The 23,322-nt window shown below is 40.2% G+C and overlaps 1 protein-coding gene across 3 annotated transcripts in view; it reads left to right on the top strand.

Moving 5' to 3' along the window:
• DYM (dymeclin) overlaps positions 1-23,322 on the top strand; it is a 286,983-nt gene that overhangs the window by 57,782 nt on the left and 205,879 nt on the right. For all 3 annotated transcript variants that reach the window (XM_053912308.2, XM_053912309.2, XM_024580592.3), the window contains exons 6-7: positions 7,373-7,445; positions 22,452-22,577. In XM_053912308.2, the coding sequence (XP_053768283.1) occupies positions 7,373-7,445; positions 22,452-22,577 (199 nt within the window). The remainder of the gene's footprint in view (positions 1-7,372; positions 7,446-22,451; positions 22,578-23,322) is intronic.

The raw sequence follows: 23,322 nt of genomic DNA, 5'->3' as shown, positions 1-23,322 counted from the left end.
AATGAAATGTGGTTGACTGTATTATCCTTCAGGATAATTAGAAACATTTCCGTTTGACCACCATTATGGCAGGCAACCAGAATTACAGCAGATTCTATTGGAATGGTGTGGGACTCAGGCTTATAAATATTGTAATGCATTAAAATGCAGATCAATATTTTTAGAAAAGAGGGAATCCATTTGCTTTTCCTTAATTTATGATCAATGTATAGAGGCGTATTTGAATTTGCTAATTAGAAGTTTAAATATGATTTTTAATGTAGAATAGTAAGTCCAATATTAGCTCCACAAGTAAAAGTGACAGTAATGTAGATTTCACTATGGATTTCTGAATATATTTATAGCAAATGTAACCTAGCTATGTGTCTTCCATTTTAAGGAAATCATTTTTGCTCTAAAATTTTCAGGCACACTATTAACTTGTTTTGGAGTACAGCTCTGTTATTTTTTGATTGAGTTTTTAGTGCTTGTGTTGGCAGAGTGGTATTGGGCAGCACTGAGAAGCTGACAGCTTGACTTTGTTAATGTAAAGAAAACAACAAAGATTAGTTCTCTGTTAATATTTCTTTTAATAACTACATGTAACCTGATTTAAATGACCCTAGCGTTTCTTTTTTCTGGCTACTTTGTTTTCTATCAGTGCTGTTTTTTCCCCTTCTTCAAGTGAGTGTTTTCTTTTTAAATCCCTTTCCCTCCCTTCCCTCCCACTCTGCTCTGATGGAAGACATTTGATTATGATATTATTGTGCTATTCGCTGGTCCTCGCCCGAAGTCCAAAGTGAGAGCATGGTGTCTTAGCACTTGGTACTGAATGGGTGCTGAACAGAAAGGACAGGGACCGAAGCTCAGTTTCAGTGTAGATTATTAGAACTATAAGGGACCGCAGGTACCATTGGTCTTTCTTTGCTTCTTCCTCTGGTGATGCTCAGAGAGGTCAGAGAAGCAGGGTTAGGGCTTTAGAACGAGAGAACCCTAGGAATAGGGCTGGGATTTCAGTGACCTTGTGATATATAATAGTCAAAATAATAGTCTATATTTATTCATTGTTGGAAATTACTTCTAAATTGGATAGTGAATGTGTAATATGTCACCTCGATGTATAAACTAATATGTGGTATTTCAAATTTCTCCTCTGATGTAGCTCATAGTACTCACTTACCAGGGGTTTGTATTTGGGGTCTTGAGTGAAGCATGGTTGGTTGACTGGATTTTCCCCCAACTTTGTATAGAACCAGGTTTTTAAAAATAATTCATTAGGTTTTTCTTTTTCCTCCTTCGGGAGTCTGGGTTTGGGTTCAGCCTGGGCTGTGCTGCTCACTGTAAGTAAACTGATCTCTGGGCCTTGATTCCTCATCTGTAAAACAATGATAATCATAATAACTCCTTGGTCGCTATTGTCAGGATAAAGAGGGTGACGTGGCGCGGTGCACCCCTGAGGCAGAGCTCTCGGTAGATGTTAGCTACTATCATTATCTCCAGAAGCTAAGGGTTAAAATACTGAAGTGTTTGGCTGGAGCTATAGAGTCAATTTAAAAATTTTTGAGATCAAACTGGGTTGTAAACTTCACAACAAGCACACTGAATTTCTGCAAGGTCCTGTGCTCAAACTCAGTTTGCTGTGTCATTCAAATTTCAAGGACTTTTACTATCACCCTTCTTGTGAGAAATGCATGAGTGTTTTACTATAATTGTTGGCAGATGACATTATATTTACTTGCTTTTATTGGAACTAAGAAAGATATTTATCTTCATATGAAAGCTGAATGATATAAATACTGCTTGGAAAATAACATAGTATGAGTGGTTCGCTTAATGTCAACCTGGTAAGCAGTCTAATCTTGTCACTCTTCACTTGGTGTGCAGTTATTTGCTTGTAGATTAGCCCAGAAACAAGCATATGGTATTCTGCAGGATTTGTTTTTATTTTTTAAAGTAAATGGAAGTTGTCAGTTTTCAGCTGGAAGTTATTTATTCTTGTCTTTTATTTTGCTAGAGTTTTGACCTTGATGTGCTACATTTTTATTTGTATGAAATATATATATATTTTTATCATTTTCATGATTATGTTAAATTGATAACAAAGTTGTGAATATACTCCTTAATTGACCCAGCTGTAAACTTGGCTGAGGTCATGACTTGGATGGCATATAAAACTGAATAGAGAATTCTTGTCATCTCTTTAAAAAATATATATATTTCATTGATTATGCTACTACAGTGGTCCCAATTTTTCCCCCTTTGCCCTCCTCTGCCCGATACTCCCCTTCCCTCCAGCAATCGCCCCCTTAGTTCATGTCCATGGGTTGTGGATATAAGTCCTTTAGCTTCTCATTTCCTATACTGTTCTTGACATCCCCCTGTCTATTTTGTGCCTACCAATTATGCTTCTTAATCCCTACACCTTTCCTCCCATTCTCTCTGTTCCCCTTCCCAGCTGATAACCCTCCAAAAGATCTCCATATTTATGATTCTGTTCCTGTTCTGGTTGTTTGCTTAGTTTGTTTTTTTAGATTCAGTTGTTGATAGTTGTGAATTTGTTGCCTTTTTAGCATTCATAGTTTTGATCTTGTTTTTGTTAAATAAGTCCCTTTAACATTTCATATAGTAATGGCTTGGTGATGATGAACTCCTTTAGCTTTACCTTGTCTAGGAAGCACTTTATCTGTCCTTCCGTTCTAAATGATAGCTTTGCTGGATAGAGTACTGTCTTTTTCAGACCATAAGATGCACCTAGGTTTTAGAGGAGGAAAATAGGGAAAGAAAAATTGAAACAAAAAAACGAGATAAAATATTTAATAACATTTAAATATTTCTCTTTTAAAGCAGAAATCCTGTAGCGAGCCAGGTAAGCTACATTCGGACTATAAGATGCACCCCCATTTTCCTCCCAAATTTTAGGGGAAGAAAGTGCATCTTATAGTCCAAAAAATATGGTAATATAGGTTGTAGTCCTTGCTTTTCATCACTTTGAATACTTCTTGCCAGTCCCTTCTTCCCTGCAAAGTTTCTTTTGAGAAATCAGCTGATAGTCTTATGGGAACTCCTTCAAAAGTAAATCTCTCCTTTTCTCTTGCTACTTTTAAGATTATCTCCTTATCTTTAATTTTTGTCAGTTTAATTGTGATGTGTCTCGGTGTGGTCCTCTTTGGGTCCAACTTGTTTGGGACTCTCCGCACTTCCTGGACATGTATGTCTGTTTCCATCGCCAAATTAGAGTAGTTTTCTTTCCTTATATTTTCAAATAAGTTTTCAATTTCTTGCTCTTCCTCTTCTCCTTCTGACACCCCTATAATCTGGATGTCAGTACGTTTGAAGTTGTCCCAGAGGTTCCTAAGCCTATCCTTGGTTTTTGAATTCTTTTTTCTCCCTGTATTTCTGATCGAATGCTTTTTCCTTTTTGTGTGTTCTAAATCGTTGATTTGATTCTTGGCTTCCTCCTCTTCTCTATTGGTTCCTTGTAGATTTTTCTTTATTTCACTTAGTGTAACCTTCAATTCTTCCCTTATGTTTTTACCGTATTCATTGAGTTCTTTGAGCATCTTGATCACCAGTGTTTTGAACTCTGTATCTGATAGGTTACATTCTTCATTTTGTTTAGCACTTTTTCTGGGGTTTTGTTCTGTTCTTTCATTTCGGTCATATTTCTTTTTATTTCTTTTATTTTTTTTATTTTTAAATTTTAATTTTTTATTGTTATTCAGTTACAGTTGTGTGCCTTTTCTCCCCCTCCCTCCACCACCTCCACCCTCCCCCTTGATTTTGTCCATGTGTCCTTTATAGTAGTTCCTGTAATCCCCTGTCCTCACTGTCCCCTCCCCACTCACCCCTGTCCATTGTTAGATTGTTCTTAACTTCAATGTCTCTGGTTATATTTTGTTTCCTTTTTTTTTTTTTTTTTTCTATTTATTATGTTCCAGTTAAAGGTGAGATCATATGGTATTTGTCCCTCACCACCTGGTTTATTTCACTTAACATAATGCTCTCCAGTTCCATCCATGCTGTTGCAAAGGGTATAAGCTCCTTCTTTCTCAGTCATATTTCTTTGTCTCCTCAATTAGGCAGCCTCCCTATGCTTGTTTCTGTGCATAGGTAGAGCTGCGTTGACTCTCTCTCTTAGAAAAGGCACCTGTAAATTGTGTGGGGCGGAGCCTTAGGTACTTGTCAGGGTGGGGCAACCTGCTTCACCACTTTGTGGCTTTTTGGGGGGAGGGCCTGGAGAGAGGACAGTGGGCTGCCTGGCTTCTGGAGGTGTGCCCAGCACTCGCCCCATTTCTAGTCACTTCATCTACTTCCCATATGTGACTGGCGCCCTTCTAGCTGTTGCCCTGGTGATGAGTCCCAGAGTGGGTGGGTTTGCATACGTTCTGAGTCTGTGTGGGCCTATTAAAGGGATTTTCCTGAAAATCCGGCTGTTTCTTCCACTGTCCCAATGCCCACTGGTTTTTACAGCCCAAAGTTATGAGGATCAGTCTTTCCTGTGCTGGAACCCTGGGCTGTGCAGTCTGACCTGGGAGTTCACTTGCTCCCAGGGTATCCCTCCCAATTTTTATCCACCACACGTCGATGTGGCACTGCTCATTCTGCTACTGCCCCCACTTCTCTGTGCCACAGCACATCTCCGTGACTTTGGCCCATCTCTATGACTCTGCCCCTCCTACCCATCTGGATGAAAGTGGCTTCTTTAAATACTTGGTTGTTGGACTTCCATACAGCTCAGTTTTCTGATAGTTCTGATGGTTATTTGTTTTGTGATACAGTTGTATTTCTCTGTGTGGTTGTGCAAGGAGGCAAAGCATGTCTACCTACACCTCCATCTTGACCAGAAGTCACTATTTTAAGATTTGAAAATTAGATGTATTTACACCCCTGGAAGAAAAATAAACAATCAGGCACCATCTTTGGGTCCTGAGCGCTTATTCCTTCACCTTCTTCAATTAAAACACTGCTGGCTGGTTGGCTGAACAGGGGTTTTAAACTGGCCAACTCATTTGGTCTGAAATGTTCTTTAATGAATTAATGAATGATATTAAATGTTCTTTTTGGATTAGGTGGCTTCATTCTGTAGGATGAGCCAAGGAACGATGGTTTAATAAACATGTATTGAGTTTATATTATATGCTAGCAAATGAGCTTGTTGGAATAGGTTGTTAACTCACATGGGTTATGTTGGCGAGCTTTGACAATGAAAAGGGTTTTAGTTAGATCTACTCCTTATTGTGTAGCCTCAGAGACAAATGTTACTTATTTCTGTGTTTCAGTTTCTTCACTCATTGAGCTAATATGCCTACCTCTTAGAGTGAGATTTAATGAGGTTATTGAACTGATTCTTGCTGTGTATTCTTCTAAGCCTTGATTGGTGTGATTTAGTGTTCTCTTCAAGCTTGGCACTCACCCCTCAGAGGGTTACTGTGCCAATTCTATTTTTGGCAAGGCAGGAAGGGATTTCTTCAAAATTTCTGACTACCAGGTGATTGTGGTCTAGGAAAAAGAATTGCTAAACTTTTTTGAGACTCCAAGTGCTTTGATGCTTTGGAAATAACCATTAGATTTTTACTTAGACAGCTGGGTTCAGTTCATCATATGCCAAGGTCTTTGTCAGTTATTATCCTTGACAAATACAGAGTCCAGTAGGGGCCTGATTGCATATAGAGAGAAATTATGATGTAATGTAACCAAAATATGCAGTGAAAGAAATGCACAAGGCATAGATGTCATCTAGATGGTTATTTTTGTTCAAGGCCAGGCAAGAGAGTTGGGTTTTATGGAGGAAATGAAGACTTAGGATGGTTCAGATGGATAAAGATTGGCTTTTTAAAAAAAAATTGGGTTTCTGTTGTTGGAGGGCATTCCAGGCAGAGAGAAGGCATAACGTGGCAGGTAGCAGGTAGGCTGGTATCACTGGAATATGAATTGTGAAGGAATAATGGTGCGAGATAAAAGTAGGAAGGGGTGCAGGGCCTGTGTCTTGAAGGGTCTGGCGTGCTGCACTTTGGAGCTTGGAGTTTCTTCTGGTACATGGTAGCAAACAGCTTAAAGCAACTGAGAAGATCTAAGCCAGGAGACTGAAAGGATGGAATTTAGCTAGGTCCCTCTGATAACAATCTGGAGTTTGGATTGGAGAGCAGTAAACTGAGAAGGAATACTAGTAGGAAGGTTCGAAAGTGAGTTTTAATTTAGTAAACTTGTTTAACTGAACTGAGATCATGAAATAATGAATGAAGGCATGACATGGAATGAAGAAAAGAAGAAATACAGAGAGGTAGCTGTAACTGAGAGGACCCCGAGCTGAGTGACAGAGTAATCCATGTTTGGGGTTTGGGTTAACTGAAGCAACACCAGAAAGGAGACTGAAGAACAAATAAGTGGATTTGAAGGGTTGAGACAGTTGAGTTCAGTTCTGACCACATTGAACTTTGAGTACTGGTGATGCATCTACGTGGAGATGACCAGCAGACAATTGTGCATGCAGATATGAAGTTCAGTGGAGAGACCAAGAGGAAAACTGTAGACTGAGGAATCACCAGCATACAAGGGGTGGTTGATAAAGGAGATCATAGGGAGTGAGAAGAGAGGAGAAGAAAGCCAATGGCGCAACTCTGGGGAACATACCAATAGTTGAAGGGTATTCTGAGGAAGTGGATGCTGGAATGAATAGAAAGAGAGGGGGTTAGAGATGAGGCGTCATAGGACTGGAGGGAGGAAAGAATCTTATGGAGTAAGTTGTGTCAGTTTTGTCCAAAGCCAGAAGTCACTGAGAGCAGGTTGGGACACAGGAACATTCCATTGGGATGGTAATTTGTGGCCTGCCTTTGCCACTGGTTCTATGACTTGGAAATTCATTTTACCTTCGGCTTTTTGGCTGTAAAGAGGCGTTTGGCTTCTTACACAGTTTCAGTCTGTGATCTGTGGAGTTCCCACAGGTTCAGAAAAGGTTCTTTGACGTCTGTCACGAAGGTCAAGGTCAGTTATTTATAGCGGGGAGGGAACACAGGTACTTTACTCCTGATTCAAACAAACCAGCTAGGACAGCTTGATTTTTTAAATGTATTTTATATATTTGACTGTAGTACAAGATTTCATTTAAAAAACAGTGTAGTATAAGAAGTTTGAAAACTACTAGCCTACAGAAGTCATACATTCAAGCGTTAAAAACTATATAATTAATAGCTGATGTTCAAAATTCCTCTACTAGATGAAAATCGTAAGAGATGCTAACTCGCTCATGATTTGGATTTCACTCAGAGGTCAACATTAATGCCTGGGTTTATGTGATAATTACTACTCTTACTCTCATTAGGAATAAAAACTGAACTTTTAAACAACTCCATTCTGTTTTATACTTAGTTAACAAACTTTTTATGTGTCTTACCAGGTTCTGACTCAGAAGATCTTTTGGAAGAATTAGTCTGCTGTTTGATGCAGTTAATCACTGATATTCCACTCTTGTAAGTTCTGGCCACGCCAGGGTTTCTTTTATCTTCTTTGTGTGTGGAAGATGCCAGCTGATCATGTTGGGGAGTTTGGGGGTCCTGGCGCAGAACTTTTATGTATGCCTTTTAAGGGTTGTAAAGCCGTGGAGTTCTTCGATCGTTCTTGCCAAATAACATTTAAACTGACTATCCATCATCAGAACAAGAATTTGGAGTTTTGAGAGGAAAATAATCAAACTCAGCAATACTAAGCATATAGTTGGCCCAGAATTAGATTGATGTCCGTAATAAGAGATCTTACAGACCTCTGTAAACACGGGTTTAAGAGAGAAGCAGTTCGAGACTAATCCATGTGCGGTAGATGCAGCTAGTTGTTCACCCATTATTTGCTCTTCCCCTCTTTTTACTTCCTGGTTTTGCTTTTGGCCATTTTTGGAGGGGTCAGACTTTCATGTCCATCTTTTCTTGAAGCTGGATGTGGTCACTGAGATGTAGGGGAAGTTCTCCAATGAAAGGGTGAGTGAAGCTCTTTGAGGGAACCTGCCTCAACTGGGAGGCCTGCCTTTCTGTGCTTGGCAGCCCCCCTTTCCTGCCGTCCAGAATGTGGGCATGGTCCTCGAGTTCCATGGCCATCTTGGCACTGTGCGCCGAGAGACTCACAGAGAATTCTTTGATGCCGTCGCGCTGCTGACCCAAATCATCAACTCCTGGTCTCCAGGCCCCCTGTCGCCTCCTGGACTTCTCATGTGAGAAAAATAGATCCTTACTTGTTTACTCTCCTGGATTTCTGTCACGGCAACTGAATTCAATTCCAGCATGATTCAGAATGTTTGTTCTTTTAAAGCAGTTACTATCAACCTTTTTTTGAATTGTCTCTCCAAGGAGCCCTTTCAGACATTTTTTTCTTAATTCTTTCTCCCCCTGGAGGGCCACAAATCATTACAGTATCTGTGATGTTTTTCACCTCAAAGAACTAATTTTTATTCTCTGGGTGGGGTGGGGAGATGGTATCATCCTTGTTGAAAATTCATATTTCAAAGAAATTAGTTTTAAAATAAAGTAGATTTTAAGACTTATCATCATAGAATCTCGGTCTTCATGGGGATGTCGATGGAAATGTGCGGTTTGCCCATAGTCCAAAGAGCAAAGACAGCATTGTGAAGAGCGGGCTTCTGGCCTCTGTGGTGTGTGAGCGCGGCATCCAGAATCGTGCTGCGGCTTTAGGAAGGAGGACCACCGAGTCCTGCTGTGACCTGGCCTAGCCATGTGCAGCTTGGAGGGCAGGGCTGAGGTGCCTGAGGGGTCACCTGCCTGGTAGGGAAGGGAGGGGCAATGTCCTATGCATGTTGAACTCTGTGATGGACTTAGCTGCTAGCATGCCTGACAGTCCTTTTCTCACCCTCCTTTCCAGCAGATCTCCAGCATTGTTTGGGGGCTCAGCCTAGTTTTTAGGCACCTTGGGAACTGAATGTGCCCAAAATGTGGCCCTGTGGCAGTTTGGGCCAGTTGTATGTGAACACAAGTCATGAGCTCGTAGAGCACGTACCTTCAGCTGTTTGCTCTTTGTCCTCCTCTTCCTTCCTGGAATGTGGAGGCAGCACTTAGGCCGTCTTAAAAATACGATGGTGACCACCGCGTGCAAAGGACAGTGCCCCGGGACCATGGGGCATTGATGATATTATGGAACGATTACACCGATCGCTTATCTTTGGGTTTCTGATTACATGAAAAAAATAAACCCTTATTTTGCTTAAGCCTCTGTGGTTAGGCTTCTGTTACACATGGTCAAATGTGGGAGGGGCACATGTTGTCTGCCGTTTACTTGTGTTTACTTGTCATAGTATGTGATGCTTCATGTGCTCCAGTTTCAACTTTTAAAATAGCACCACCTCTGTGACATTATGTTCTTACCAAGACCAGCGGTATCTTCTAAATGAATATATTTCTTTCCTTTGTTGATAAAATATCTTGAAGTTAAGGGGGGTGGAAATAGTAAACCCTTTCAGCTAGTAAATAAGCCATGAGTTCAATAACTAGACCAGCCGCTTAAATACTCTCGGGGAGCAAGCAGGCAGTGTTAATATATCAGACGTGTCAGCGTTTTAATGTGTTTATACTTCTTAAATGAACTGAAAATGCACAGACAACCAGATGTCTTGTGTTATGTACACTCAGCTTTAACCAGCTGCTGAAACAATTTCTTATGATTTAATATTCTCGGAACTCCATCCTCCAAGAAGGTTTGTCTTGGTAACTGTTTCCATGTGAAACCAAACTACTCCTTCAATGTTTCATCTGCTGTGACTGCAGCGCAGTGTTGCGGATCAGCTTCCAATTTAAGGAGGAACGTTGACACGTGGACACCGGGGTGCTCTCACCTGAGCATCATCAGTCTTGCTGTAACCTTGCACGTGAACACTGGCCTGCCGGTGCTGCGCTGGTGTGTGGACAGCAACCGGAATCCCATTCCAGTGACCACCGAGGGTGATTCCAAGCTAACTGACACATTTCTTGTGAGACTGTGAAATCACTCTTTTAACACCGAAAGCATTACCAAGAACGTAGATAGATGTTTAGAGATCTGTAAACTGAGTTTTAAATGATACTTTATTATTAGGAGAACAAGATCACTGCAGTAGTTTAGATATACCCCCAGAATTTGAAGGAATTATTTGTGATGAAAATTGACTTTTAAGTGGTTACTCGATACAGCTTTTCAGTTTGGATTTCTTAATATAATACTAATTCTCTGAGATGTGAATCTTCAAAGTCCGACTAAAATCACACATCTTACAGAATTCCTTCCTTAACTCCTCTCAGCATTTATATATTTAAAGATTAAGTCATGTGTGTGCTCATGATTGGACATTTTTCAGTGTATATTGGGTTGATCCCACTAGAATTGAAATGTCTTCCACAATTAAAGCTTTGTCTTTAATTATTATACCTGCTTGATCTCAAGGAAGTGAGTGCAGAAGGAATGAAGAAAGATACAGGGATTTTTCTCAAGACACTAAGAGAGAGGATGATAGAAGAAGCACGGTTGGCGGGTCGGAGCTGAAAGCAGAACACTCGGAATCTACAATGGCGTGTCATTCTCGTTGTTGCTGTGGTGGCCAAGTTGGGACCCAGGGGTGGAGTTTGCGGGGGGCAGCATCACAAGCAGTTGGATTGTGTGGACCCCACACTTACGTGTTGCAGAGGTGCCCAACCTTTTGGCATCTCTGGAAGATGGGCCACACTGGAAGAAGAGTTGTCTTGGGCCACGCATTAAATACACAAACACTAATGAAAACTGATGAGCAAAAAAAAGGTTTTAAGTAAATGTATGATTTGTGTTGGGCCGCATTCCTAGCCATCCTGGGCCGCATGGCCCGCAGGCTGTGGGTTGGACACCCCGGTCTTGCAGACTGCTTATAATGTTTCCTAATTATGAAGTAGAGGTTTTGAGGGCTAGAAATGAGTATTTTTCCTTTTATGTCTCTCTATCTGTTATTGTTGCTATAGTTATTTCAGAGCCACCGCTGTTAGCTGACAATGATGGTGCCATTGTCAAGCATGGCCTGCTCCTTTCTCCAGTGTCACCACTGGTCAGAGGGGGCCTTTCTGTTGGTCCCAGGCGAAACACACAGCCTCCTCCTCTGGGGTCCGTCTGTGACTGTGTGTTCTCCTTCGTCAGACTGAACTCTGGGCACTGGCATGCTTAATTCCCAGACTGGTCCTGATTTGCAGATTTCTGAGTTATACTTCAGTCTACAAACCTTACTTGGTTTTTAAAATAAGTACTGGTAACGGTGAGATAACTGGTTGCCTTCACTGCCTTTCGGGGGGAGGGTGGTGTGTGTGTCTGTCTTTTGTGGCGGGACTTCGTCTACTTCTCGAGTACACGGGCTTATCTGTTAACCCTGTCCACGCACACCACTCACTCATTCTGTTGCAGCCTTGCTGGAGTCCTTGCTAACCTGCCAATCCACTCCTGTCTCCAAGGCCTCTGCCCTTTCTTCTTCTTTTCCCTTGAGTATCTCCCCTCAGACACCTGCATGGCTCATGCTCTCACTTCCTTCAAGCTTGTCTCTGCTCAAAGGTCTGCGTCTTAGGAACAGCTGCCCTACCTACCGCAAAACAGCACTCTCACTCTCTGTCCTTTTTCATGCTTTGATTTCTGTCGGAATATTCATCACTGCTTTTCATATTGTCTACTTGTATTTCTCAAAAGTAGAATGTGAGGTCCATGAAAACACAGATTGGTCTGTGCCAGGGTTGGTTCTGCTCGTGGCTGTAGCACTAGAACTCAGATTAGCCCGACCCCAGAAACTGTTGGGTCAGTGGCTCAGTAGGGGTGCAGCCCATCCGGTGCACTTGAAGCGTTCCGTTTGCTCCCAGCACCTGTCTGCATGGAAACGCGACATTGTGCCAAGGCGTGTTCCATTGCAAGTGTACGGGCCCAAAGCCCTTTGCGGTTGGTGCCTTGTGTTATAAAAGTTCAGTGTCTTACAGGCATCAGTGGTAGAAAGGGGCTCCTGGAAACCGAAACCCTTGAGAAATAGCATCTAACAACATTTAAGGAAATGGTAGATTAATTAGTTATAAATGTTGATTAGTGTGGGGTCATTTAGGTTAGGGACAATCAGTTTATGTCTCAGAAGTCCCTAGGTTATCCCTTCGCAGTGTAGGAATTTTTTTTCGTTGAGTTCATTCTCAAAGAATGTATTGTGAATATACCGTGTGTCTGTACTGTACTAGGCCCCGAGCAAAGAAAAGAGTGACCTTTGAAGAGCTTAGGGATGGATGGGACACATAGCCCAGGACGAGGAACAGTCCATGAATGCTACCATCACTTGGAGTTGTAGTGGTTAGCAGTGGCTAGGTCATTAAAGAGGCAGAAAGGAGCTGGATAGGGCCCACTTGGGCGCATGAATAATGAGAATACATACAGTGCATTAGTTTATTAGAGCAGAGGGCTTCTGGGAAATTAGGGGCGGAGAAGCTATGTTGTTTGATGGAGTAAAAACTTGAATGTTAGCAGGAGTAAAGGTTTGATTATGTTTAGGGTTCCCTATATATTAGGGTATAAAAAACAGTATGTATTTTTAAAGGTATTTCTCTAAAATCCATTTTGGAAGTATTTGAGGAGGAATAAAAATGATTAGGAGTCTTTATAAAATTCACTTCACCCACAGGATTTTTGAAATGTAGTTAAACGATGTCAAATGCACATTGATTTAACCCTCTTAAACTAATGCTGTTGGCTTAGTGGTCATACTGTGGAAATTTGCATATTGAAAATTTTTGGTGCCAACAGTGAGCACGTGGTTCAAGAACCTGAAGAGCCATGAACAGTTTCCTTCTGAAGTTACCAATTGCTGGAAGACAGTGACGGTCGCGGAGAGGTCCATGGTTGGCAATGAAGGGCCTAACTGTTGGGAAGGTGCCTTCCTCCAGCCCTGCATGTTGGTGCCCAAATACTTCTCCCAGTGCAGTCTTACCGGGGTGGGTGTGGCTAAAGCAAGTCAGCGTTTAAGTTTGAGGTGCGGCCAGGTAAATATCTAGTCTAGCTTCTGGTGGAATTAGGCATTTATGACATTACAAGCACTGAATTAAAGATGATAGTGTTTTCATGTACCATTACAGCTTTTTACGTTAAGTTCACAATAGCTTTCTAGTTTAAAAATAGATTTCTGGTGCCTCATGGGGAAAAAAATCCCAGTTAAAAATTTTTAATATGTAAACCTTAACCTGGTTTATTGAAGAAATCTGAGCAAAATATATCCAGCACCACAAATGTGTGTTTTACAAGACATGTGCTCAGATTGTTCATAAATGCTTAACTGGCCATTGCCGGAAAGTGCAGGGTGTATTCTGTAGTGCAAAACCACCACCGATTCTGAACCCAGAAGTAGGGTTGGAGTCAGGGCTCGACCGCTGACCGTCGGTGTCCCTCCGGGCCTCAGCGTTCTCACTGTAAAGTTGGGGTTAATAGTTTACAGGTCACCACGTGGAAAGGACTTTTGACGATGTCGAGTTTGGTGGTTTATAAAGTATTTTAGATATGGAAGCTGAAGTGCATGGGTTTGGAGACCAGTTCACATCGCTACTGGAGGCACAGTTAGGCAGGTTGAAGGTTCAGCACCTCACGTCCTTCACTGCAGTAGAGGCCAGCAGCTGGGAGGGAGCACGCTGTTCTGGGGCGAGGTCTGTCTCGTGCTCTCCCCACTGGTCGGTTGCTCAGGACTGTGTTGAGGATGAAAGCGATGTACTTGAAGATGCCTATGTAAACATTTTAAAAGTGCTTTCTAGTGTGTTATCTTACACACAGCGGGTACTCAAGAAAAACACTGACTGTATTTGCATCTGAGTTATTTTTCATATTTTAGACTTCTCAGGAAAAAGTCATTAACGAGTGTGGTGATCACAGGCTATAGGGTGTCTGGGGTTCAAAAGAACAAGGCTGAGTCATCTGTGTGGGAACTGAGCCCCTTTCTGCCGAGTCAGGCTGCTCGGTGGAGTTCTCTGGCTGTTGGGAGGACCTGGCATTAGGTGTGAAAGGTTAGCAGAAGCAGAGTCCCCAGTCCTGGCTGTTACGTTGCCTGCGTATGCCTGTTTCCTTGTAAGTTACAGGCTATTCAGAGTCACATACTCATTGGCGTTTTAGAACTAGAAGTAAGCTTAAAAAAATAAAACTTATCCTAGCTCTTTTGTTTTATATATATGATTGAAGGAGAGAGAGGGGAAGTGACTTTCCTAAGGTCACTTTGCAGGATGCTTAGGGTAGCTCAGCCCTGAAAACGCTGACTCTCTCTCTGCCTTCAAAGAATTTTTACTTTTTAAAAAGCAAGACTGATACAGAATGCCTTTATTAATATCTTTTACTATTATTAATACACGTGTAGCAAAATATGAGTGAGGTGGCTTGATATTAAGTGCAAATTTTAATTCTGTCAACAAATGGTTGATTTTTTTTCTTTTTTTTGTGTCACCTGTATAAATTATAAATTGATTCTTTACAAAGTAATTTCTTCTCAGGCATAATCCAGATTGCATTACATTTGGATATTTAATACTAGTCACAATGCAGACACAGTTATTTTAAATTGTGAATGTAGTTTACACATGATTTGAGAAAAAAATCAAATAGTGCAGAAGGCTTATGATGTAAACAAATGTTCTTTGTTCTGTTCCTTTTATTCCTTTCTTCCCCATAGACAATCTTTTTTAATTCTTAGCTATTCTGGCAATTTATTTAAACCTTTACCATTACCCTACCTTTATATTTCTAAATAATATAACACTTTTTAAAAAATTCATAGGCTGTATTTTTCAGAGCAGTTTTAGGTTCACAGCAAAATTGAGCATAGCAGTGCAGAGTTCCCATACATCCCTTGACATGCACAGCGCCCCCTACTGCGAACACCCTGCACCACAGCGGTGCATTCATTAGAGCGAATGAGCCGATACTGCCACGGAATTATCACCCAAAGTAGGGTTCACTCTTGGTGTACATTCTTTTTAAAATCTTCATTGGTTTTGAGAGAGAAACTTTGATTGTTGTTCCATTTATTTATGCATTCATTGGTTGATTCTTTTTTTCTTTTTCTTTTTTTTTTTAGAGAGGAAAGGAGAGAAAAAGAGAGACAGTGAGAGACAGCGATTTGTTGTTCCACTTATTTATGCATTCATTGGTTGATTCTTGTCTATGTGCCCCAATGATGATTGAACCCGCAATCTGTACCCTCTAACCAGCTGAGCCACCCAGCCAGGGCCTCATTGGTTGATTCTTCTGTCTTCAATCCCAATTCATTGAACTTGCAGCCTTGGCGTATCGGGACTGAGCTACCCAGCCAGGGCCTTGGTGTTGTATGTTCTGTGGGTGTAACAAATGTATAATGACATGTATCCATCATTACAGTATCATAAAAGTAGTTTCAGTCCCCGGAACAGCCTCTGGGCTCTGCCTGTTCATCCCTTCCACCTGCCCCGACCCCTACCCACCACTGATCCTTTCCCTGTCCCCATAGTTCCGCCTTTTCTAGACTGTCATGTAGTTAGAACCATAGAGCATGCAGCCTTTTCAGATTGGCTTCCTTCTCTTATTGATAAACATATATTTAAGGTTCTCCCGTGTTCATGGCTTAATAGTTCATTTCTTTTTAGTGCCGAGTAATATTCCACTATCTGGGTATACTACATACTACTGCAGATGCCCTTTATACATATATACTCATCATATAAATATAGAATTGAAATTAAATACATGCATTTTAAAATTTGATAAAAATATGATAAACTTGATAAAAATTGCCTCCTGCAAAGATTAAACCAATTATAGCCCCACCAAAACCATTTCACAGAGCCTTGCAAATATTGTACATTATAATTTTTTTTATAAGTTAAAAATGGAAATCAGAGTGTGATTTTTATTTGCATTTTGTCATTACAGTCAAGGTTGAACATCTCTTCATATATTTAAAAGACTTTCATGAAGGTTTAGCAATAATTTCTAATTCCTGAGAGTTTTTTTCACTCATTGTTCCTTGTTTTATGAATGCAGTGTTTAAGTTGGTATAATTGCATTTTGGACATCCACATCACCTTTTGGTATATTTGCTTTGTTATTATGTATCCATCTTATCAATTCATGTTAATTTATGAGTTTTTAGGATATTCTTAAGAACTCTTTTTGCTTGTTGAACTTTATTTCAAGAAAATTTGTGGCTGTATTTCACATTTGATACATTGTTACATATGTAGTATTAGTTCTTTGAGAAGCCATGAAAACATGGAATGGGTATTTGAGTTCATTTTATTCACCTCTTTAATTGTTCCAGATGATGAAGTTGATAGGTAAGCTGGTGGATAAGGTCACAAGCGACAGTTCTGAGACTAGCATTCATATTTGTCGACTCCTGACTCCTGGCACTTTCTGTTCCACTGTTAGGACTTGTTATAAATGAGGAGTATTGCCACGGCCTTGATTTTGTTGACTTCTAAAACTAGCCATCACCACTGTTGACATTATCTGTAATTTAGTATACTACTTTTTAACCTTTACTTGCATTTTACTTTTAGACTCTCTGTTGGCATGACAGTGATATTTTTAAATTCTGGTCTTACTCCTTTGAACTTGCCAGTTGTTTTTGTTAAACTTATGTTCCATTTACAGTACTATTTGGTTTCTTATCCAATAGTAAGTCAGAGGAGGATGTTTTTTTCCTCTGTGTTCGTTGACTTTGCCCTTAGCCAACACTAACACCCTTTTCGTGAGGGCTTTTGTCTTTGTCCAAGTGTTCCACTCGGCCCCAGCAGCACAGTGCGAGGTCATGGCGCCTGTCTTTTTTTTCTTCACATGAAATTAATAACTTGCTCCAACAGTAGTTTGTTCTAGGACATTTCGGCCAGATGGTGGAAAGTTCTTGGGGTAATATGGCAGCCAAAGCAACACTTTGGCTTTTTAAAGTTGACTTTGTTTTGGTGATTGTGTAATGAAAATCTTCTGAAGATTATACAAGGACATTAAACAAGAAAGATCTGTGAGCTTACAACATTTTTCATTTTTTAAAAACCACCACACTCAGCATGGTAGAATTTTGGTTTCTTTCAAGTATTGGTCTCTCTGGCTCTTTTCCTTGATTATTTGGCCCTTGATAGCCCAATTAATATATTTTAAATTTTGTTTTCATGGGAACCTAACATTGCTTTGAATTTTTTTTGAGCACTATAGAAAGTCACAGCAAGAAATGACACCAGACACAATTTAGCCTAATGTACTAAGTTACAAATAAGAAAACCAAGGCCCAGAGATGGTCGCCTGCTGGCTAGCAGGGTGAGCTTACTGGGAACTTCGGAGCAGGCCCTGGCTTTCCTAACTGCAGGCCGATGACTTCTGCAGCAGACCACCATGCAGCTTAGTTTTTTGTTTGCTCTTATTTCAATATGTCATCAGATTTTAATCAATAAAAGTTTAATTTCATGACAGTCCTCTGTTTTTAGTTCTTGATTAATTTAATTTCCACATAGATGATACATTTATATTGTTCAAAAACCCAAACTCATGGAAGTGTTCATAAAATATTTGTGGTCACAGTGAGGTTAGGTGTTGTCCTCAGACCGTCTCTTAAAGATGATATTTTTTTTTCCAGGAAATTTCCCAGTGGAGACAGCCAATTTGAAGCAAACCAGTTTCCCTCACTCATTTTCTTTATGCCCTCCCTATTTAAAAAATTCAAGTTAAACGTAGACACAGACAACCGTATGGTGATTACCAGAGGGGCAAAGGGAGGTGGGGGAGGAGGTGGAAGAGGGCAAAGGGTGATGAGTGGAGCTGGCAGGAGACTTGACTTGGGCGGCGAGCGCACAATGCCATGCACAGATGATGCAGTACAGAACTGTTCATCTGCACCCTGTGTCATTTTGTTAACCACCGTCACCCCAATCCATTCAAGTAACAATTTAAATGAAAAATAGTGAAATAGTCACCTATAATCTTATCTCCCAGGATTGCTGTTTTTTAAAAATTTTATTGTATTTTTTCCCATTACCACTTACTCCCCTTATACCCCTCCCTGTTTTTTTGCATATTAGCATCTAAGTGTGTATTCATTTGTATGGTACATACTATTCTGCTATCTTTGCCCAATATTACATCATGGGGTACATATTTCAATAAAGTGTTTCAAAAGTAGATGGGATAACTTGGTTTATAAGGCCAGCATAACCCTGATGCTAAAGCCTAATAATGACATTACATAAAAAGAAAGCAGAAAAATGTATTTTTTAAAACTGAGCAGATTGCATCTAACAATATGTGTAAAGGACAATACATCATAACTAAGTGGGGCTTGTCTCAGGAATGCAATATTATTAACACTTGAAAATCGATCAGTATTAATATACCACATTGATATAAAAGAAATGAGAAAAGCCATATGATGTCTCAGTAAATGTGAAAAAAGCATTTGATCAAATCCAGTATTCATTCATGAAAAAACCTCAGCAAAGTAGGAGTAGAAGGAAACATCTACTAGATGTAGGTGTGATTTAAAGTTAAGGGCCTTTTGGTGGGGAGACCCACCTTTATTTTCCTAGGGGGCCCAATCTAATCAGAGTGCTTAAGGTAGAAGAGGAAACCAAAAGGGTGGGTCAGAGAGACGCAATATAAGGAGTCATTCAGAGCCATCATTGGCTTTGACGATGGAGGGAGGGACCTTTGAGTCAAAGAATGAGGTGACTCTAAAAGCTGGGAGTTGCCCTCAGCTTACAGCCAGCAAGAAAATGGGGACTTGGGTTTTACAGCCAGGAGGAGCTGAATCTGCCAACAACCCAAACAGAGGGAAATGGATTCTTCCCTAGAGCCTCCAGCATGGAAAGCAGCTGGCTGATACCTGGATTTTAGTCCCTTGAAGCCTGTACTACAACTATGGAACTGTATGATAGCAGACTTACCGTATTTGCTGTGCATAATGTGCACCCACGCCTTACACTGATTCCCACGTATGATGCACATCCTTATTTTTCCCTCAAAAATTTGGGCGTGAAGGTGTGCATTATACACGGCAAAGTACGGTATGTTGTCTTAAACTACTAAGTTTGTGGTGATTTGCCAATGGCAATAGTATCAAAACTAATGAAACATATCCAACTTCTCCAAGCAGATAACTTTAACATATTAAAAAATTTAAATATGAAGTTGTAGATGGTTCCTTCCATTTAATATTTAAGTACTTACTATTATATGTTAAGTTCTACCAGGTACTTACCCATAAATAGCCATTCTAATGTGTCTAATGCATATATTTTTCCATGGTGTATACTCAAGTAAAAATGTTACTCTCATGTGTACATACATTTTTAATGTACATAAATAAATACAGTTGTGTTACAGAACTCATTCAGTCTTTTAGTTTCTCCTCTCAGAACTGCTCAGAGTTACCTGAGTGAACAACCAGTACGTTGCTGTGGAAACTGCCGTGCTGTGTGCGTCCTCCACGTTTCACTTAGTGGTTCCTCAGGGACGGGCACCCGGACTGCCTCTGCCTTTGCAACACCACTGATAATGAACGTCTTTATGTCATTTTACCTATTACTGCATAAGAAATTCCCCTAAAACTTAGGCGTTTAAACCAACATCGTTTCAGTTTCTTAAGATCAGGACTCTGGGTGCAGCATCGCTTAGTGTGTCTGACTCAAATGTCTCATAACGTTGTGGTTGAGCTTATTGCTGGGGCCTCAACTAGAGGACCTGCTTCCTAGATTTCTCACTGGGCCGTTGGTGGGATTCAGTTCCTCCAGGGTTGTTGTCCCGAGGGCCTCAGTTCCTCACTGGCCGTTGCCTGGAGGCCTTTGCCAGGTGGACATCCCCATATGTCAGCTCACAAGGCAGCTGGCTTCCCCCAGGGAAAGCGAACAGAAGAGTGAGAGCGTGCCCAGCACAAGCCACCGTCGCTTTGTAAGCTGATCTCTCAGAATTGGCATCATACCACTTCTGCTGCATTCTTTTTGTTAGAAGCGAGTCACTGGATGCAGCCTGCACTCAAGGGGAGGAAACTACACGAGGCCATGAATATTAGGAAGCAGGGATTATTGGGGTCACTCAGAGGGTGTCTTCCACAGCCCTCAGACATATTTCTGGGAATTTTTCTTTGGTGTATGTACATACACTGGGTCATTGGTTATTCTCTAAAATGACTTCACTGGTTGGTATTCCCATCAGCACTGTGTAAGGGTTTATATGTCATCATATGCTTGCCACTGCGTTACATTTCCTAGGGCATAAAGGGATAGCATATTGTTTTAAACTGACTGTTCACATCTTTCGCTCTTGTTTTCTAGTGGAGTTCCTACCTTCTTCTTGTTATTTGCAGAGATTGCTTGTAATATTCTAGATATTAGTTTCTTGTTCTTCCTTCCAGTCTGTCATCTTCCTGTGAACTTTGTCCAAAGTTTTATTTGTGGAGCAATAGTCTTTAATTTTGATATAATTAAATGCCTTAGTTTTTGGCTTTATGGTTTGTGCCCTTCAGCTTTTATTTAAGAAGTCCTTGCTTGTGCTTATGGTACAAACGTATCATTGTACGTTTTCTTCTATTAACTTTAGTTTTACCATTCACATCCAAGTCGTTAATTCATCCGTAGTAGTAGTGTAGGTATTTGGTATGTTGTAAGATACGGATGAATCATTGTTTTTCTTTATGAAATGAGCCAGGTTTTCCTAGCACCGTCTTATATACAACTTATTTTTTCTCCATTGATTTGTGGATCTATTTTATTGATTATGCTATTACAGTTGTCCCATTTTTTCTTCCCTTTATTCCCCTCCACCTTGCACCCTTCCTCCCACCAACATTCTCCGACCTTAGTTCATGTCCATGGGTTTTACATATATAAGTTCTTTGGCTTTTGCATTTCCTATGCTATTCTTAACCCGCCCCCCCTCCCCCGTCTATTTTGTGCCTACCATTTATGCTTCTTATTCCCTGTACCTTTTGCCCCATTCTCCCATCTCCCCCTTCCCTCTAATAACCCTCCATGTGATCTCAATTTCTGTGGTTCTGGTCCTATTCTAGTTGTTTGCTTAGGTTATTTTTGTTTTTGTGTTCTACGTTCAGTCGTTGATAGTTGTGAGTTTGTGTTCTTTTTACTGTTTATATTTTTGATCATCTTCTTTTTCTTAGATAAATCCCTTTAACATTTCGTATAATAAGGGCTTGGTGATAATGAACTCCTTTAACTTGACCTTATCTGGGAAGCACTTTATTTAGTGCCAGGTAGATAAGATAGTGCTGGGAAGATATACTTAACTATTTGTTTATTCTTTCATAAAAATTTTAGAGTCAACCTGTGAAGTTCCTGGAAAAAAATCTATGAGATTTTTATTATAAAAAAAGAAATTCTATAATGAGAATTTTGGTTGTGAACGCATTATCTTTAAGATTAACTTGCACAGAATTTAGTTCATCCATTTAGAATTTAGATCTTTCCAGTTAGATTATTCTGTTGCCTTTATTAGATCAATTAAATGGGCCTCTTGTGTTTTATGTATTTTGTATTGAAAAGATATTTCTATCAATAACTCCTTAAAATATGTGGTAGAATTTAAGCTTGCCCAGTTCTATAATCAAGTCATCTTTAATTTGTTTAATAAGCCTCATTTAAGTAGGTAGTAGGTATTTTTCTTTGGGCTTTCCCTGAGTATTTGAGTTCTGTAAAAATATTTTGATATTCTTTTGGAGTTATTACTCTCTTTGCTGTGTTGTTAAGATTCCCACTTTCCTGGTCTAACATGTTATTGGTCCCCGTGATAATGATATTTAATTTTTTACAATAACTGAAGGTTTCTTAATGCACTTATTCCTGTTTGTGCTCCCTTCTCAGCCAAAATTTTGTTTCCTTTTTATTTAATCTAAGATTTGTTTCTAAAAGGGATAATCTTGGGAGGACAAAAAATCGTCCTTCATAAAAGAAAATGCATAATAAACAGGAATAATGTATTTACTGTTTACACCTTGCTGAACATGCAGACTTGGCCTTGAGACTGTGGACACTAGAGGTAGAAGCTCTCGGATACGCCATTGTTCTCATTGGGAAGTGCCTGCCAGCCTGAAAAGGCGTCGTTTACTTCCCCACACTGTGACTTCTCTCCAGTTTTACCATCTGAGTGTTTGTTTCCGCGTTACAGCTAAACAGGGATGAACCTAAGGGCTTGAGAGCGGATCTAAAGTATGGCCCTGGCGGTCATGGTCATCATCTCCACGGTACTCTGAGAGACCTGTCACTCAGTGGGAGACGGGACGGAATGTAGAAAAGAGATGGGGTACCTGACCAAGTACAAGAGCTAGTGACTGGGAAAGGGATTCATGTTTGTTCTTAACCTAATTTTTATGTTAAACATATTAGTATTTTTTTTATAACCTAGGAACATGTTGAATATTTAGGTTTGAGTTCTTAAATGTGTAGTTTATTTAGAAAAGAGCAGTATCTTCACGTTCCAAACTGATCATTATTCTGTTTTGTTTCCTGTTTCTCCAGAGACATCACATATGAAATATCAGTAGAAGCTATATCAACAATGGTTGCTTTCCTTTCCTGCCAACTCTTCCACAAGGAAGTTTTGCGACAGAGCATCAGTCACAAGTATTTGATGCAAGGTCGATGGTATGTTTCTCTTTTAAATTTGCCTAGGTTTTTAACTGAACAGTCACGGGGATGTAAATAACAGCATAGGGAATATAGTCAGTGATGTTGTAATAACTGTGTATGGTGCCAGATGGGTACTGGAAATATTGGGGTGGGGGCGCTAAAAATTATATGATTGACTAAGCACTGTGCTGCACACCTGAAGCTAATATAAAATAAAATTGAGTGTCAAAGGTAATTGAGAAATTTTAAAGTAACAAAAAAATAGATATGTCTAGTTTTTAATTGTATAAATCTATATTTTTGGTCTTGTACTCTTATCATAGTGTTATTCCTCTGGTTGTTCTTTTTTTTTTTAAATTATATTTTATTGATTATGCTATTACGGTTGTCATGATTTTTTTCCCTTTGCCCCCTCCACTCAGCACTCAATCCCCCCAACCCCCCAGGCAATCCCCACACCATTGTTCATGTCCATGGGTCATGCGTATAAATTCTTGGCTACTCCATTTCCTATCCTCTGGTTGTTCTATCAGCACTTCAGACTCAACACGTAAGGAACCAAATTCTGGTTTTTGTCCCAACTACCCATCCTTCATTCCTGGTTCCTTTATCCCGTGGCTTCATTACCTTCTCTGGTGTTTTCTTTGTAGAACTGAAATTTGGAAGTCATCTTTCTTCTTCCTTCTCTGTCATCCTCTGTGTCCAAGCGGTCATCCCATTGTATTTGTTCACTGAAATTATTTTCGTATCTTCCCCTTTT

Source organism: Desmodus rotundus, chromosome 10 (assembly GCF_022682495.2).
Source record: "Desmodus rotundus isolate HL8 chromosome 10, HLdesRot8A.1, whole genome shotgun sequence".
NCBI lineage: Eukaryota > Metazoa > Chordata > Mammalia > Chiroptera > Phyllostomidae > Desmodus > Desmodus rotundus.
The sequence above is the reverse complement of the archived record's forward strand: the minus strand, read 5'-3'. Positions and strand labels throughout refer to the sequence as shown.